The 19,627-nt window shown below is 37.1% G+C and overlaps 1 protein-coding gene across 4 annotated transcripts in view; it reads left to right on the forward strand.

The window, feature by feature from the left end:
- Nucleotides 1-19,627, forward strand: part of MRPS28 (mitochondrial ribosomal protein S28) — a 132,561-nt gene that overhangs the window by 94,747 nt on the left and 18,187 nt on the right. For 3 of the 4 annotated variants that reach the window (XM_032869140.1, XM_032869142.1, XM_032869141.1), the window contains exon 3: nucleotides 14,601-14,782. In XM_032869140.1, the coding sequence (XP_032725031.1) occupies nucleotides 14,601-14,766 (166 nt within the window). In that variant the 3' untranslated portion in view covers nucleotides 14,767-14,782. Of the gene's footprint in view, nucleotides 1-14,600; nucleotides 14,892-19,627 lie in introns of those variants that run through there. The other variant, XM_032869139.1, reaches the window with a different exon arrangement.

The following is a 19,627-nucleotide window of genomic DNA, read 5'->3' on the forward strand; positions in this document are numbered from 1 at the left end:
TAGTCAAAATGCTAACCTAACACTGTTCTTACAGAATTTTAGTCTGTTTTCAATGTTGTTTTCTGGGCAGTAAGAACTTTAAAGTGATTTTATTATCTAACCCCAAAGAAATAACCATAGCCTCCTATCAAATAAAAGCAAAAAGCAAACAAAAAAGCTTTTATTTATAATTGTAATTATAAATAGGTGCTTTGATTTTGGTTCAGAGATAACCAAATTTCTTTTTTTGCAGAATTCAATTCCAAGATTTTTGACTTGATAGTATTTTACTCTATTAGCATTTAGAGCAAAATCACTCTAGATACCAATGTTCTCAGAAATGATATCTTTTCTTAAATCAGAAGGAAAAAAATTCCCTGTGATTTCCTCCATTAAGACACACATCTACCAGTTCTCTTTCCAGCCAACTTTGTTGGAAGTTCTTCTCCATAATACCCTGAGGTGTGCTAAGTTGGCCATCCTATAATTTCTACCCATTTTTCTTATTTCTCTTTTTTGGAGGTACACAGAATAGATGCATGAAATAAGTATTGTGACCTCTTTAATATTAAAGCCTTTCAGACTCTTCACTCATGTAATAAGATCCTCTTGTTCAACCTGCTAAATGCTTTCCTTCCCTTAATTCCTCATTCAACATAGCATTATCTTACCATCTTCTTTGGGATAGACCCCGAATAACAATGACCCTATGATTGTGTTACCCAGGTGGATGACAATTCTCTGGATACAGTCAGAGAGGTGAAAGGAGATTGGGATTATTATGTGAAATACATATTTGTACTAATTCTGCCGAAAATTCCATGAACTTTTGGGGTTGCAAAGCCACGTTGCTGACTTTTATTGAGCTTGAATGTAATCTAAAACCACAATATCACATGAAATGCCTTTAAACTAGTTAGTTTTCTTTTTTATTTCTGATTTCCAGCTTCTCTAAGCTTCTGTGACCCCAGTTTTTATAATTAAAGGGCATGAACTAGAGTGTTTAATAAATATGCCCAAATTTGGAGGTGCAAAGGGCAAATATCAACCAAAGCTTGTCAGTGTCAAGTCACAAGCTCTGTTCCAAGTCTAAGGGTCTTTTTAAAACCAATCTAACTTCAGTATCAGTCTGTGATAGAGGAGTTTTGTCTCCCACCCCCTGAACCTTCTACCCTCCCTCCACCTCCCCCTTCCATCTTCTCTCCTCACTGATACTGGTTCTTGGCCTACACTGGAGATTGTTTAAAAATTTGAAACACTCTGAATTATCTGAAATCTGAAGTATGGGTCCAATTCTTTTATAAAATATTTTCCTTTCTCATCCTTGCCAGCCCACATAAGCTACTGCAATAACCATCTCTTAAGAATTTGGCTTTCCAAGGGTGCCTTGGTGGCTGAGTGGATTGAGCCTCTGCCTTCAGCTCAGGTCATGATCTCAGGGTCCTGGGATCGAGCCTTGCGTTGGGTTCTCTGCTCAGCATGGAGTCTGCTTCTCCCTCTCTCTCTCTCTCCCTCTCTGCCTGCGTGTGATCTCTGTAAAATAAATAAATAAAATCTTAAAAACAAAACAAAAAAAGAATTTGGCTTTCCAAAAGGCATCTGGTAGTCTCATCTCTTGTTGAAAGGGCGCAGAAATCCGGACCAACCTGCTAAAGTAGTTCTGTGTCCCACCATGGAATTGGCTCTTCACTCTGCTTTTGAATCTGTGGGATTGGTAGGGGACAGGATAGATTCTTTCTTGTTAGTATCCCCTTACCTCATAAAGATATTGAGTACGTATTTGTTGAAAATTCAATAATACTTATTTAATAAGTAATTAATTTAGAGAGAGAAACAAGATTAAGAGAAAAAAGGAAACTCTGAAAATGGGTTGGTACAATGAATTTAGAAGTCTTCTGTTTTCTTAATGTAGTCAAAAGTGCAGAGAATTAGGAATCTGGAGAGAGAGATTCTACCAGTAGAGGAAATAATCAAAGATGTTTTAGAGCTGAGATAATGAGATAACATCTGCCATAAGGTAATTTTTCGAAGTAAATTTATTCTTGTTGTATGTATTAGTGTTAGGTTTTCAAGCACTGTGGAAGTGATTTTGAAATCTTTTGGTCATGAAAATACATTCTTAACTGCAGTAAATCTTACATAGCCAACGTAAAATGATTCAGCCCTGTGCTTAGATGAAAATACATATTAATCTCTTCAGTATTCATAATAGCAAAACAACTTTGTTCGTCTCATATTTGACATTTAAAAGTGCAGTTCTAATTTTGACCTTCTACGTAATATCTGTACCGCATGCACTTGTTAGGAAATTAAAGCTCGAATTGGGCAAGATTCAGCTTGGCCCAGAAACTACCATGAACGAGTCGTTTGGAATTTGATTGAGACAAAGACTCAGAGAATCTAATTTATGAACACATTAGCCAGTGCTTTTTGAACAAGGTCAGGGGACCGGACCCATTTAAGAAGCTTTTTCCCAAATGTGCATGAATCTTCAGCTCTACCCCATTGATTTTGATGGAGTAGGTCTGGGTTGGACCCTTGGCATCAGTATTTTTAAGAAAAGAAAAAAGAGAAGAAAGGGGGGAAAAGTATAAAAAGCTTCCAAGAGCAGTTTTATGCCTTCCAGGTCTGACTCCCTGTAGAGTCAACAAATCTGTCCCTATAAAATTACAAGGTAATTTCTGGATTTTATTAGCCCCCTCCCTCAGCTCCAAATTCAAACTCAGTGCCTTCAATGAGTTTTATTTTCCTTTTGTTTCTTTTATATACATTGAAGATTGCTACTAGACTTGTTCATTTGAACAGTGTTCTAGTGACTTCTATAAATCCATATTTGAAGTTACTATCCTTTCAGTTGTCTCTTAATACTTTATATAAGTATGAATGTGGTGAATTCCATGACGGCTAGTATTTATTGAATATGTATTGTGTGCTGGGCACATTCCATACCTTATAAAGCATGAAACTTCACATCAGCATTGCTGGGTGTTAGATATTACCCTTCTTTTACGGATAAATGAACAGTCCATTCCTCAGTCACTGAATCAAACCTAGATCTTTCTCTAATGATACAAAGTTCATACTTCTTCCTCTGTTCTACACTGACAAAACTTTTCTCTGGCAATACATACATGTATTTGCCTAAAAATTATATACCCCAAAATATATCCCCTTTTTGCTTCAGTGTCATAATACTAGTTCCAGGTTTGATCCCAGTTTTAGTCATCAGCATATCTCAGGTGTCTCAAATCTTGATACATCTTATTTTGTAGCTCTGAGAAAAGATTATAACTATCATTGTTGATTCTGTATGTAATATATTACATTATATGTACATTCTACATTATTAAAAAGTAAAGTTATTAGAACTTTAAAATGTTTCATTTTCACATTTCATAAAATGAATCAGTGCTTGAATGAGACAAAACGTCTGTTTATGGTGACGCAGAATATTAACTAGCACAGTAAAAGTTAAAAAGAACTTGGTTAAAGGGAAAAACAAAATCATACATTTATAGTAGAATTACAGAAAAAAATAAAAATCCTTATTTAAGACAATTGCAACTTGAGGGAATGCAGGTTGGTATTATGAACAATATCCATTGCTCATTGCCATAATGGCCAGTAGGTTTCCAAGTTGCCAGTTGATTTGCATTATTTATTTTGGCCTAGTGGATAAGCGCATTCTCTCTCTTGTTTGTTTTTTTTTTTTTTTAAGAGATAATCATAAGTTTTTTTCTAAAGGCTTTTGGCAATAATTAAGGTAGCAGAAATTCTAGTTATAATTTTGTTTCCCATTTACATCTTCTAACGACCTGGGATAATAAATTAGAACTTAAGATTTGTGCTGCATTTTAAATTTTAATGACTGGAAATATTGGAGAACTATAGAAGTTTATGAACATTTCCTACCCTTATTTTGTTAACCATAGCTGCTGTGCTTGATAATACAGTGTGGATAATACGGTGGTGAGAAACTCTTGAAAGACATCTGACAGATTGGACAGAAAGAAGCAATAGACCAGATAGGTCAGGGAAACATGGCAGATGGTATTTTGAAAAAGTGAGACAAATCCAGAATGCACCAAGTAGTTTGCATAGAATATTTAAGGCCATAATAATATTTTACATAGCTAGTAAAAATACTAAAAATCTTGCATTTTGTATAAATTTAATCAGTTTTGCACTTAAAATCATTTTACATTCTATCAGTTTTCAAATACTTAACATTGTATGAAAGTAGAACAAAATCATAGAACTGCAAAAGACCTTACATCTTTTCTAACACTATGCTTTTTAAAGATGAAGAAAGTGATGTTCACAAAGTTCATTTGAAGAACAAAGTACACACATTTCCACATGTGCTCTCTCACTAGTATGTGTGCTTTTGTGCGTTCTGTCTCTCTCTCTTTCACACACACACACACGCGTGCGTGCTTGTGCGCGCACGGACCAGTTGCTAGCTTCACATACAGATCAACATTACTATGAACATTTGTATAAATTAGAAAAAAATCAAGTAGGTGTTAATTGAACCAATTGAAATATCTTAACATTTCTCTTCAAAAAGGAAAAGAAAAAATTTACTTCTTAAGTCTGAAAACTTAAATGAAGAATTGTATGAAAATCAGAAAAAGTTCTAAACTGTTTTAACTCATTGAAATAAAAACATAGATGTCTAATGATTTAAAAAAAACTATTTTTAGAACCTCTGAGTTACGATTATAGCAAGCCGGCTAAATTGACTAGCAAAGTCAGAATTCCTCACAATATTCAATATTCTCTTTAGATACTAAGGTTTAATCCAAGCCTTATATTTGTCAGCTTTGTATTATTAATATATTTATATCAAAGAACTAGTCACAGGGATTCTCTCTATTTTAAGTCTATTAGAACCATCACTAGCATGCACTGACAGATGTTAAAGAATGTCTATGGAAAGAATGTCAAAAACCTCTCCAAAGGAAAGTCTTTAAACCATGTCCTTAATAAAGAAATGCAAAACCAGATTTAATTGCCCTTTTCCTAAACAGCTCAGCCATGCAGGCTCATTTACTTCAGCATATGGTCTGAGAAAGTGCACAGTGGAAGAGAGCAGTCATGGTGAAGGCTGGGATTGAATCCATTTAGGCTGGAGTTCACAAAGATCAGTCAGAGGCAAGCACTTGAAGTTAAAAGAAACACACCAAGCAGTAGAAACACAGGCTGTTTTTATTTTGAATGCGCTCATTGGAGACATCCTATTTGCCTTTCGAGACAGCAGAAATATAAGATTCCTGAAAAAACTAGTATCTGGGATGTTTTTCCTAATTTAAAAAAAAAAGTAAAAAACAAAATTGCATGAAGCCACAGAGATCTTTTTTTTTTATGTTGTTATTTGTTACCACTGAAAGTCATCATTTTTCTAATGGGAGGACAGTCAAAATAATGAGTTAGATGACAACAATGTAGCCTGTGTTTTATGTAAAAGGGAAGACATTATAAGCTTATATGAAGTGGTGGTAAATTCTTACCACCCCTAAAGGGATTAAGTTTATAGTTTTTGCCAGAAGTTGCAGGTAATTGAGAACTTGAGAAAAGGAAGAGGAAAAAAAAACCTGTGAATCCTTTCATACCACTTTGTGGCATTAGGCAAGTGATTTTACTTCCATGTGTCTTATTTTTTTTTCCATATATCTTATTTTTATGCCTGTGATATGGGGGAAGCTATCTTTATGGAGAACTTAATTATAACCTCAAAATATCTAATAAGATAGTTCAGTTGCTTATGGGTCTAGTACAGTGTCACACGTATAGAATTGAGGAAGAATACAAAAGATAACAGAAAGGAAAGAAATGTTTGAGGAGTTAGTAATGGCAAACATGTATCTGACTTTATTATTGCTGAGTCTAATTAGTGGTATTTATTACAACAAATTATTTCAGAGTGCTATCTTTCCTGCAAAACTAGCCTTTCTGCCACAATGTGTATTTATATGTTGTGGGACAAATATGCTTCTCAATTTGAAATGGTCTAGAGCTGCACTGTGATGTGGCTTTTTAAATTAAATTTATATTAAGTAAGTATAATTTAAAAGTTCAGTTCCTCACTCACACTAGCCATAATTCAAGTGCTCAAACTTTATCTAGAGTGTTTCTGTTATCACAAAAAGTCATGTTGGGCTGTGGTGTTTGGTATTATGAATATTTTAGTTAAGTTTCTGTCAGTCCATTTCATTGAAAGAGAAGAACCTAAATCGTGTATTTTAGATGGCGGACATAGAGGGGACTGATCTACCAAGGCAAAGGGTAGGCCAAAGGTTAAACTACAAAGAAGATACACTTACCACATGTAGCAAAACACAAAAATGAAATCGTGGTGTTGTTTATGATGATGTGATTTTTCTGAAACAGTGAACATTCTGAACAAAGTCTTCTGCTCATTTACACAGCAATCACACTTTTGGAAATTTAGTGTATACTGAAACTTTTATTTAAAAAAAAAATAACTTGGTATCTTTAGCAGATGTAGTTCTAGGCTTAGATAATTACAAGTAGGTTTTCCACCCACATCAGCGTCTAACACAGATGCAGGACAATTCTGTTGTGCAGAGAGTTCTGTATATTACAGAATGTCTGCATTCCACCCACCCTCTGCTAAATGTCAACCTGAGCATTGTGACAAGCAAAAAGTACCTCTAAGCATTTCCAAGACATTTCAGAAAACCTGTGCTTTATGGTGGGCCCAATATCAAGACAGTGGGTCCATCCAGCCTCATACAATAATCATCTTAAACCTGTTTCTTTGTTGGGTACTTTTTGTTGATTTATCTGTTTTCTTCCATATTTTTAATTTGAAGACATAATGCTGCTGTGTGTCTGATTCTTCTTTAACGCCTGTCCTTACTCATTCCTAATAGGGTAGACTTAAGTGACCAAGGATAATAAAAGAAATTTTTTTCTTTACATTTATTATGGATTTTTTTATATTCTTTTTTTAAATTAACATATAATGTATTTTTTGCCCCAGGCGTACAGGTCTGTGAATTATCAGGCTTACATATTTCATAGCACTCACCTTAGCATATACCCTCGCCAATGTCCATAACCCAACCACCCTATCCCTACCCACCACCCCCCCAACAGCAACCCTCAGTTTGTTTTGTGAGATTAAGAGTCTCTTATGGTTTGTCTCCTTCCTGATCCCAACTTATTATGGATTTTTATATCCATTAGAAAATAAAGCTGTATGGCTTTGTATGGGTTTAAGCATTAGCTCCATGAGCTTGTGCAGTAACTAGTCCTGGGTTTTCTTAAAAACTTTGGAGATAAAACAGAAGTAATTGGGGTGCCTGGGTGGCTCAGTTGGTTAAGCAGCTGCCTTCAGCTCAGGTCATAATGCCAGGGTCCTGGAATCGAGCCCTGCATTGGGCTCCCTGCCCAGGGGAGAGCCTGCTTCTTCCTCTCCGTGCCATTCTGCCTACTTGTGCTCTGTCTCTCTGTCAAATAAATAAATAAATAAATAAATAAACAAACAAATCTAAAAAACAAAACAAACAAACAAAATAAGTAATTATCACAGGACCATGGTGTGTCAATAAAATGAGAACCCATTTCTTATCCTTTGAGAGAGATAAACAGACTTAAAATGTAGAGCAAGGCTGCTTAATTTTATTTTTTTATAAAGATTTTATTTATTTGTCAGAGAGAGAGAGAGCACAGGTAGGCAGAGTGGCAGGCAGAGGCAGAGAGAGAAGCACGCTTCCTGCTGAGCAAAGAGTCTGATGCAGGACTTGATCCCAGGACCCTGGGATTATGAACCAAGCCGAAGGCAGCCACTTAACTGGCTGAGCCACGTAGGCATCCCTGGGGCTGCTTAATTTTAGAGGTCCATGGATGGCCTTCAGGTAATCTATGAACCCCTTTCACATTGTAGCAAAATTTTGTCATGGGTATCTGTGCAGTTTTTAGAAGAGCCCATTGATACAATCAAAGGAATGAAGAAGAACTAGATAAAAGAATAATAAAGTTCCATTATAAAAAGAAGACAGAGGAGACAGATTCAGGTTTAGAAAAATCATGAAAGGAGGTAGTTGATTAGGTTACCAGTTAAGGCTACTACTGAATTTAAAATGAAGCTAAAGATTGCTTCTTGGAAGAACAAATAATGAATCTATAGAAATTGTTACCTTCCTTTTCTAAGAAATGGCATATGTGAAAAACAGAAGTAGATGCATAAAAGTCTTATTAACTCCACCAAAAGTTAATGAAGAGGGATAGCAGATAGGTAAAATGAGATACCTTTTCCTGCCCCTCCATTTTCCTGAGCCCCTCCCGAAAAGAGTACGAGAGTAGATAAATCACTGTGACCCTTTTGTGATTGACAGTATATATGGTTTTCTTGTTTTTAGTTAGGTTGTGGTCAGTGCTGGGAAAAGCAGACCGTTCAGTGTGTAGTTCTTTGAATTTTGCTTGCTTTTGTTCAGAGCTATTTTGCCTCCTATCCTCACTGGAAATTCATCATTCATTTCAAAAGAAATGGTTTTCATTTTTATAGAACATTTTTGTTACCATCTTTTTTAAGAGAAAAGTGCTTACACCATTAAAATAAGTAAAATTTGAATCAAAGCAAATATGGGAAGAAAACCCACCTCCAAATTTCTCTTCTGTGGGAATGTTGTATTGATTCAGTCGGAACTGAAAAGCGCTCTTGCACTCTGCATCACTCCAACATGGAGGACCAGTTTTTACTGGGTGTGTGTTGATGATGTGGTGATGCTGGTGGTGATGGTGAGTGGTGGTGATAGCTAACAGTTATGAGCGTTTATAAGGGCTCCGGCGTGTGTTAATTCAGTTCATGCTCACGATAACCTGGGACATGGGTTCCAATTTTACAAATGAGGACACCGAAACAGAGCTGAAGTAGCTCAGAGTTACTGTGCACATGTCTAGATCTGTGCAACTGTGCACATGTCTAGATCTGTGCACATGTCTAGTTATCTGACTCCAAAGCCCATGTTCTCAGTCACCCTATTGCCTGTTCTGGATTTTTATACTTAGGCCAAATCTTTGAATAAAGTGACCATTTAAAGGCTGCACAAACAATCTGAAAAAAGAGTTTACTAGCATATTCATTTTATTTTTTGTTTATTTTTAAAAAGATTTTATTTGAGAGAGTACGAGAGCATAAGTGGGGAGGAGGGGCAGAGGGAGAGGGAGAAGCAGGCTGCCACTGAGCAGGGAGCCTGACTCCAGGCTTGATCCCAGGACCCATGGTCCTGGGATCATGACCTGAGCACAGGCAGATACTTTACTGACTGAGCCACCCAGGAGCCCCTGGCATATTCATTTTAAATCTTGTTATATGGAACAGTGGAAACCCAAATGAGAAGACGAAATAATGTTAGTGGTTAGTGATTCCAGGACTACAGTACTGGAAGGTTCACCTCAAATTACATTGGAAGAAGTGGATTTCTCGAAATACATTAGTTATTTCTTTTTTTTTTTTTCCTTTAATAAAGTGTCTCAAAGTTAAAACAAGGATGAACTTCATATTAATTGTATGGCTCTGTTTCTGTTTGAGAAGTGTGCTGACCTTTCCATGTCCTAGGTTTTCCAAAACAGACAGTCTGAGCGCAGGGAGGCAGCCCCACTGCAGGCCATCAGTGGGCTTTGTTCAAGGAACTCTGTTTAGGTGCATTTCTCCATTATACATTCTTGACTTTCCCTCCCTCCCTCCCTTTTTTCCTTCCTTCTTTCCCTCCTACCTTCCTTCCTTCCTCTCTTTCTTCCTTTCTTCCCTCCCTTTCTTCCTTTCCTTCATCTATCTATCTAAATTACTCTAAAAGACTGTCATCGCTTATGGAAAACATCTGTTACTCTTGAAGCTTGTTAATGGTGGCCGTAAAGTTTTGTCACAGGTCTTCATTTTACTGGTCTTTGTGTTTATGTACACTGTCCTGTCCTCCTGCACTTGACTGTATATAATAAACATAATTCTAGGCCAGATTTTCTCAAGTGGTGACCAGAGGAGCCTGAGTCAGAATCACCTGAGAAGCTTGCCAAAAGCTTACTCAGCTCCTAAGGTCCACCTCAGATTTGTCAGCTCATTCCCAGGGTTGTTTCCCTCCATTTGCATTTTTAACCAATACCGCAGGTGTTTCTGATGTACAGGAAGTACAAAAACCACTGTTCAGAAGGCTACATTATGTGCCATGTATACGGATGGTCCTGTGAGGGACAAATAGGAAATCCCTGCCCTTAAGGATCTTATAGTCTGATAAAGGATAACTGTAATAATACAGAGTAAAAATGAAGTACGTAAAAGTAGAAATCGCTACTCTAGATAGTAGAAGTAAGAGAGTCTTTTAAAGGTTTTTGTTTTGTTTTGTTTTATGTAGTGCACAATGTGTATATTTGGATAATATTTCTTTCAACAGACGTGAAGGCCTGCAGTTTCCTTTTCATCTCCTTTTCCATCTCACTGGGTAATTCCCAGAATTTCCATACTTTTTAGAGATTAAGGCAAAGCTTTCATATCATTAAAAGCTACTGTATCTGGGTGGCACAGTCGGTTAAGCTTTGTACTCTTGGTTTCGTCTCAGGTCATGATCTCAAGGTCGTGAGTTCGACCCCTGTGTCAGGCTCTGCTCAGTGTGGACTCTGCTCAAGATTCTTTCTCCCTCTCCCCTTCTCACTTGTTCTCTCTCTCTCTCTCTCTCTAAAATAATTAAATCTTTAAAAAAAAAGAAAGGCTACCACATCTAAAAATGGGGACAGAACTTTTGCCTTCCATAAATTATGAGGCATACTGGGCACTCATGGTGTTTCTGTTTTTATTTTAATTAGATTTTTATCATTAATATGACAGACACAGAATCACTTACACTCTACTATGACATTGCCCAGAATTGTTTGTCCCTAGTGTTTGTGACTTGTTCAGCTATTTTTATAAAAAGTCACGGTTCACCTCCTCATGATTAGTTTATAATCTATTTATGAGTAATGCTCCTAAAAGTAAGTAAAAAGAAATAAGCCAACAATGAGCTGTAGAAGAAGAAACCTAACATTTATTAACTATTATATGCTAGGCACAGTGCCAGGCAGATTTCAGAGAGGTTAAGTAAATGTACCAGTCCACACAGCTGCTAAAGCCAAGAAAATAGAAATTCTAGATCATCTGTGACCTGGTGGCTTTTATCAGCAAGTGTCATATTAATTTATTGTCAGATGTTTGAGTGCCTGCTGCATCAGTACTGGAAGGATACAGAGATAAGTAACAGTGCCAGATCTTGGGGGAGCATACAGACTAATGAGAAATCAGAGACTTAACACAGATAACCAATAGAAGTATGTGAGGGGCGCTAACATTTGCAGTCATATGCTAAGTGTTTTCGACATATTATCCCCTTTAACATTCACCTGCAAAATGGTTGGAATCACTGTCATTGTAGATGAGGAAATTGTGGTTCAGAGCAAGCAATTTACCCAGGGTTACCCAACTAGTAAGTCGCAGGGCTCAGATTTACATCCAAGTGTATAACCACAAAACCTCTTTCTTCCAAGGGAATTCCGGTCATGGAGTCTTCATTCTGACAAGGAGAATTCCAAGCTTCTCGGGAGCTGCCTTTGATGTATCCAGTTCTACCTAGAACTTAAGAATCAATGGGCTAGACGATAAGGTCAGGCAGTCCTGGCAATAGAAGCCAAAGTACAGAGGAATAGCAGTATGTGGGAATGGATATTAGGCCAAGATACACAACCCATCTTGAGAAGCGAGCTAGAAACGTGGTCTCTGAGAAGATCACGTCAGACCTCAAACTTCAGCCAAGGGGTGGCAAGACTTGAAGGGTTAAGTTCAAGAAATATTTGTTAAAGAAATGAACTAAACTTGCTAACTGGATGTTGCAGGAAAGGAGAGGAGGAGGGGTCAACATGAGTCAAAGCTGATTGGATGAATTACAAGTCATGCTGCGAGGACAAATGAAAGAATCTGTTAGAACATAGGTTACAGTCCAAGTAATACAGAAAATAGTGTTGAGCTTTACCTTGTCTATGCACTAACCTTATTTTCCTGGTGGTTAATTCATACAGAATAGGTTCTATAATTGCTGTTTTCTAAGAATATAAAGCTATGCCTCAATTAATATTCTAGGATATCTCTTTAATGTTTTAAACACATAGGTAGATCTGTGCTGTGAAATACACACTCATGTATGCATACATGTAAATATACATATAGGAGGACTAAAAAATATGACCAATTCATTGTTTTACAGTTTTACAAAAGAATGTTTACTTCTATAGGCAGAAAAAATATGTTTTTAAAAAACGTTAAATAGCCTGGGGCACCTGGATGGCTGCGTCAGTTAAGCGTCTTCCTTCAGCTCAGGTCATGATCCAGTCCTGAGATCAAGTCCCACATCGGGCTCCTTGCTCAGTGGGGAGTCTGCTTCTCCCTCTGCCTGCTGCTCCCCCTGCTTGTATTTTCTTTCTCTCTGTGTCAAATAAATAAATAAAAACTTAAGAAAAAGAAAGAATCTTCATGTTTACTTAATGGACCATTTATAAAGTCCTTCAGAATACCTAATAAGACATTGTGTGGAGACTATTCATTGTATGGTCTACAGAAGTCCTTTTCCAGTGACTTTGTGGGAGAACTTTGTTTCTTTACTTTCCATTTATGTAAAATTATTTAATTTTAAAATTAACATAGAATACTTAAAGTGTACAAGCATATCTCAGAAATAATGCAGGCTTAGTTCCAGACCACCACAATGAAGCAAATATTGCAATAACATGAGCCAGATGAATTTTTTCGTTTCCCAGTGCATGTAAAAGTTATGTTTACACTGTACATTAGCCTATTAAATTGCAATAGTAGTGTCTAAATTGTGTCTAAAAAAACAATGTGCAATTCACCCTTGAACAATGTGTTGGTTAGAGGAGCTAACCCCCCTGCAGTTGAAAATCCAGTTATAATTTTGGACTCCCCAGAAACTTAACTACTAATAGTCTACTGTTCACTGGAAGCCTTACTGATAATACAGTCAATTAACATGGTATTTTGTATATTGTGTTTATTATATATACTATGTTCTTATAATAAAGTAAGCTAGAGAAAAGAAAATGTTATTGGGACACCTGGGTGGCTCAGTCGATTAAGTGTCTCACTGTCGGTTTCTGCTCAGTTCATGATCTCAGGGTCATGAGATCAAGCCCCACCTCAGGCTCCATTCTGGGCGAGAGATCCTTTCTCTTCCTCTCTCTCTGCCCTTCCCCTGCTCGCGCTTACTCTTTCGCTGTCTCTCAAAAAAACAAAAAGAAAAGGAAAAGAAAATGTTATTGAGAAAATCATAAGGAAGAGAAAATACATTTACAGTACTGTACTGTATTTATTGGAAAAAATCCACCTATAAGTCAACCTGTGCAGTTCAAACCCTACAAAAGTTAACTGCATATACTTTTATTAAAAAATACTTTATTGCTAAGAACTACTAACCATCATCTGAGCTTTCAACCAGTTGTAATCACTGATCACAGATCATTGTAACAAATATAATAATAGTGACAAAGTTTGAAATGTTGTGCAAATTACCAAAATGTGACAAAGAGACACAAAGTGAGCAAATGCTGTTGGAAAAATGGTGGCAGTAACACTGATTCTACACAAAGTTGCCACAAACCTTAAATTTGTAAAAAATGTAGTATCTGCATAGTGCAAAGGGAAGCACAGTGAAACAAGGTATGTCTGCATATTTCGATCTTTAAAGATTTTTGGATTTCGGTCAGTAGCGATATTTTCATTTTCCTACACCCTTTTATAATGTTGGTATTACACTCTTAAAATACTTGATCAAGGAGGAAGGAAAATGAGTTTAAGTTTTCATTTGGTATTATAAAATATGATTTTATTGACCAAGTGAGCCATCATGCATGTTATGGCTGTCATTATACTAATTACAGTGCAGTCAAGCCCCGTTAGTAAGATCCACATTTAGACTTTTTTCCGTTTTGGTTTTGTAAAATTTCCTTTACTTTAAGAGAAGATTCTTCTTTCTTTAGAAGGAAAAAATATATCTGAAAATCTTTTTTTCCCTTTGATATCACTCTCTGATTTTAAAGAATGGGTGACATATTAAAATAAATGTCAATTTCAAGAACTGACTTGTTTGACTTTCGGTTTGGACTATGGTTTTATTTTGCTTATAAAATCTTTTAAAGTCACCTTAAGATAAAAATTCTGATGTATCTAAATCACTTTTCCGTCAAAAACAACTATTCCTGAAATACTGGTATAAAGTTTTTTTTACAAAAAGGTGTATTAACATCTTTATTTTGAGCCGCCACATTAAAAATAGAATTTGAGGGGCGCCTGAGTGGCTCAGTGGGTTAAGCCGCTGCCTTCGGCTCAGGTCATGATCTCAGAGTCCTGGGATCGAGCCCCGCATCGGGATCTCTGCTCAGCAGGGAGCCTACTTCCTCCTCTCTCTCTGCCTGCCTCTCTCTGCCTGCTTGTGATCTCTCTGTCAAATAATTAAATAAAATCTTAAAAAAAAAAAATAGAATTTGAGTTTTACTTTAAACTAGTTGTTGGTGTTGTGATATGCAGAATTCATGGAACTGTTTTTCTTACTATTTAGGAAATACCAGAAGGGAACCAGAGTCCGGCTGCGGCTGTTAGATCTTGAACTTACATCTAGGTTCCTGGGAGCGACCACAGATACAACTATACTCGAGGCGGATGCAATTCTCTTAGGAATCCAGGAGAGTAAAGATGCAAAATCAAAAGAGGAACATCGTGAATAAGAAACAAACTTTGCTTAATGGAGTCACTCCTGTTTTGTTTAACCCAGATATTCATCAAGAATGCAATTAGAAAATTGTGAATAAATGATTGAAAGAAGACGCAATAAATGAAAGCTATAATTATAGCTCTTATTCGTTAGAATTTTCTTTAGCCGTTTCTTTAACCCCCCCGCTCCCCGCCTTTTACACCCACTCTTTCCTTTGACTGGGGTAATATAACTACTCTGAGAAATTCTGTCATTCAATAAATATGTTTTGAGTGCTTGCTACCTGCATGGCACTATTCAAAACAGCAGTAAACCAATTAGATAAGATTGCTTGCTTTGTGGAATTTCCCTTTGGGGGAAATAGAAAATAAATGGGTAAAGTATGTAGTGTGTTAGACAGTGATATGTGCCAAGGACAAAATAAGGCAGGGACGTCCACCTGAATGGACATTTTTCCAAAGAAGACATACAGTTGGCTAATAGGTCCATGAGAAGATGCTCAACGTCACTCATTAGAGAAATGCAGATTAAACAACAATGAGATCACCTCACACCTATTAAAATGGCTGTTATCATGAAGATAAGAAACAGCAAGTGTTGGTGAGGATGTGGAGAAAAGGGAACCTTCTTGCACAGTTGGTGAGAATGTAAGTTGCTGCAACCACTATGGAAAACAGTACGGAGTTTCCTCAAAAATGTACAAATGGAAATATATGATCCAGCAATTTCACTTGTGGGTGCCTACCTGAAGAAAACAAAACACTAACTTGGGCTCTCTGCTCAGCGGGGAGCCTGCTTCCCCCTCTCTCTCTCTCTCTCTGCCTGCCTCTCTGTCTACTTGTGATCTCTCTCTGTCGAATAAATAAATAAAATCTTTAAAAAAAAACCCAAAAAACACTAACTTGAAAAGGTATCCAAACCCACATGTTCTTTGCAAAACTATTTACAATAGTCAAGATGTGGAAGCAACGTAGATGTCCATCAATGGATGAATAGACAAAGAAAATGTGGTGTGTGTGTGTTTATATGTGTAAAATTCAGCCATAAAAAAGGAAATCTTGGCATTTGGCAACATGGATGGATGTTGGAGTTATTATGCTAAATGAAATAAGAAGAAAGATAAGATGGCATATCGTCTCACTTATATGTGGAATCTGGAAGGGGGAAAAAAAAACTGAGCTCATGGCTACAGAGAACAGACTAGAGATTGCCAGAGATGGGAGTGGGGTACGCAGAATGAGTGAAGGCAGTTAAAAAGTACATACTTCGCGCTTGCAGCTATAAAATAAAGTCACAGGATGTAATATACAGCATGGTGACCATAGTTAATAATATTATGTATTTGAAAGTTGCTAAGAGAGTAGATCTCAAAAGTTTTTATCACGGAAAAAAATTTTGTAGCTGTGTATGATGTTGATGTTAACTAGGCTTATTGTAGTGATCATTTTGCAGGAAATCTCTAATGTTATGCATTTGAAACTCATATAATGTTATATGTTAACTATATCTCAAAAAAAAAAAAGCTGGGAAACGAGTTGTGAGGTGTCAGAGTGACAGATTGAAATTTAAGTGTAGTGTCAATGGAAATCCTCACAGAAGAATCTGCTTTTTTATAATACATAATTTTTATTTTTCCACTGATACATTATTTAGAAAAAAACTGTTCTTGGGGCATCTGAGTGGTTTAGTCAGTTGGGCACCCAGCTCATGGTTTCAACTCAGGTCATGGTCTCTGTGTCCTGGAGTTAAGCCCTGCCTTGGTCTCTGTGGTCAGTGGGGAGTCTGCTTGAGATTCTCTCCATCTCCCTCTTCCCTACCCTGTACTCACACATGCTCTTTCTCAAATAAAATAAATAAAATCTTAAATTAAAATTTTAAAAAGCTCTTCTAAGAACTTATTAATTGAGGTATAATTGATATATAACATTGTATCAGTTTCAGAAACACAACATAATGATTTGATATTTGTATATATTGTGATATGATCACCCTAATAAGTCTAGTTAATATCTGTCACCATACATAGTTTCCAGGAATTCACTTTTGAATAATACCTGGAGGAAATGAGGGAGCTAGTACATGAGTCTCTGGGAAAGAGTTTTCTGATGGAGGAAATGGCTAGTGCAAAGGCCCTGAGGCAGGACTGTGCCTGCCCAGCTTGAGGAACACAGGAAGGAAGCCATTGTAGCTGAAAGTAAGAGGAGTAGGAGATGAACCTTGAGAGTAGGAGATGCCTTGTAGGTCCTGGTATGGATTTTGTCCTTTACTCTGAGATGGAGGGTCTTTGAGAATTCTGAGTTGAGGAGGGATATACTCTGATATTATAGCAGAATCCTGAGTAGATTGAAGATGAACAGCAATAGCAAGATTTATGAGGAGACTTGTAGGTAATTCAGATGAGAGGTGATGGCAGCTTGGGTGAGTATGGTAGCAATGCAGGCAGTAAAAAGTGGTAATCTGGGTATATTTTGGTGGTAGAGACAGTGGCATTTCCTAACATTGAATGTGGATTCTGAGATAAAGAGAGCAGTGAAAATGCCTTTTCATCTCTTAAGACACGAATCTAAAGACTAGTTTTAAATCACTGAAGTTCCCATTTATACTGGGTTGAAGAGTGCCCCCCCACACCAATTCATGTCCACTCAGAACCTGTGAAGGTGACTGTTCTTTGAAATGGTTTGCAGATGTAATCAAGATGAGGTCATGCTGGATTAAAGTGGGTCTTAAATGTAATATGACTATTGTCTTTATATGAAGAGGCAAATTTGGACACAGACACAAAAACGCAGGAAGAATGTCATGTGACAACTGAGGCAGAGATTGTAGTTAGGCTACCACAAACTAAGGAATGCCAAGGATTCCTTTGTTTTGTCCCACAATCCAATTGGCAGCCTGTTACCGTATCTCTAGTTTCTTCTGCTCCATGTAATATTCTTTCTTGCTTCACTTCTTTGAATAACATGTCCTCCATTTTGCAGCCTTGATGAAAACCTCCATCAGGGTCTTAAGCAAGAGAATCAGTGCCCCCAAACATCAGTAACCTAATTATACCCAGGTTGAGATAGCCAAGAAAATCAGTTTTCAGAGAACAATCTTTGTTTCTTTAATCGTAAAGTAAGGTAAATATTTGAATCAAGTCAATACTCTTCTTATAAGTCAACTAGTCATGCCCAACAAATGAACAGAACAATGATCTCACAGCGTTTGTGTCAGCTCAGGTCCTCTAGAGGGAAACAAACGCTAAGAGTAGGAAGTACAACTCTGGGAGAAAGGTCTGTGAGAGATAAAGGGTGAAGGGGCAAGGTTTTATAGATTTTGAGGCAAAATTTGGTTGTGTAGACATTTATATATTCCTTAGCAACTGAAAGCTCTGTGATTAATCAAGAGTTTGTCTTTGATCAGTAAAACTTTAAAAGAATTTTCTCTAATAAATATGGACCATGGTACATCTTTAAAAAAAATAGTAGACTATATTTTCTGTATATCCCTGAAGTTCTTTCTAAATACTAAACCTAGCCTATACTGGGGAAAGCATATTGTGTAGAATCTCTATAGATGGAGAGATGCCAGGGAGAAAGGTGATAGCAATAGAAATGGCATGCAGAATATGTGGTGACTTGGACATTTGCTAATGCTAGTATGAACTGACTGCACAGAGATTTTGTGGTGAAAGGGGGAGTCAAGACACCACAGAGGAGGCCATGGGGTTTGGAGAACATAAGATAATGACCCCATGTCTCTGTCTCTCTGCAGTAGAGGTGAAGATTATTGTGTTTTGTCCCAGTATGCACATAAATTCTGCTAAGACCCTAGGACAGGCCCTGTCATTCATCTGGAGGGAGATGGCATTGGCAGCCCTACAAACAGGACCTTACAGAGAGGAGAGAGAACACCTTCTCTAGACCTTAACTTGGAGCCATCTAGAGATGCTTAAGGGGAACACTGGTGAAGGCAGAAGCTGATCTCTGTCTTGAGGCAGGAGGGCGGAAACAAAGCCAAAACAGACGCTAGGGTCCTATACGGATGAGCGAGCCTTATCTATTTAGCTAAAGCTCTTTGTTATAGGGGAGCTCTGTGTCTGTCTCTCTTATGAACCATGGAAACTGTAGAGTTTTCCTTGCTCATTATAGCTTTTTTACAAGTGGTCATCCAGTCCACACTGTTTAAGCATCCATGACAGGTTCCTTCCTACCTCCCTAGGCAGGCTTAGAGAATTATTTAGAGATAACCATTGTAATGTTAATTCACCTCATGTGAGTAAGTCTTTAATTTCTGGTTTACTAGAGAATCAAACTTGATACTCTCCTTTTTGCTTTTTGCGGAATGTCTTCTCTGGTTTTTCTAGTTCTTGCTCCACACCTGTCAAGTAACATTTAAGTTAGGTTATGTGGAGGCTGATTATAATATCCATTTAATCGATTTTCCAGGACATTTTTTGGTCCATTAGTCATTTCAAATTTCATTAACACCTGCACCAGAGGGTGAATGGGAAAGGGAAAGGTGTTAAACAAAGATAGAAATGACTAATGGACCAGACTTTTTTTTTTTTTTAAACAAAATCATAGGCATGGAATTACCCTAAATTGTCATCCATTTTGTGGTTCTGTTGGAAATTTACTAGCATATTGGGCATCACTAAATATATCTAAAAGATAGTTACACAGTAACATAATTCAGACATACCCTTATTTCTGAGCAATAAGCTTGCAGCATTTCCCCACAGTCCTCGTCTCAGTTGCCTGCCTGAATGGAATTCCCACTCCTTTTGGTATGGTTTTGAGAGTTGGGACATCCTCTTTGTCTGCTGGCTTCTGTGGTAGTTACTGCATCCAAAATGAAAGATTTTGCATGTAAATGTTGCCTGGAAAAAACAC

This window comes from Lontra canadensis, unplaced genomic scaffold (assembly GCF_010015895.1).
Source record: "Lontra canadensis isolate GAN:19392208 unplaced genomic scaffold, GSC_riverotter_1.0 scaffold37, whole genome shotgun sequence".
Taxonomy (NCBI): Eukaryota; Metazoa; Chordata; class Mammalia; order Carnivora; family Mustelidae; genus Lontra; species Lontra canadensis.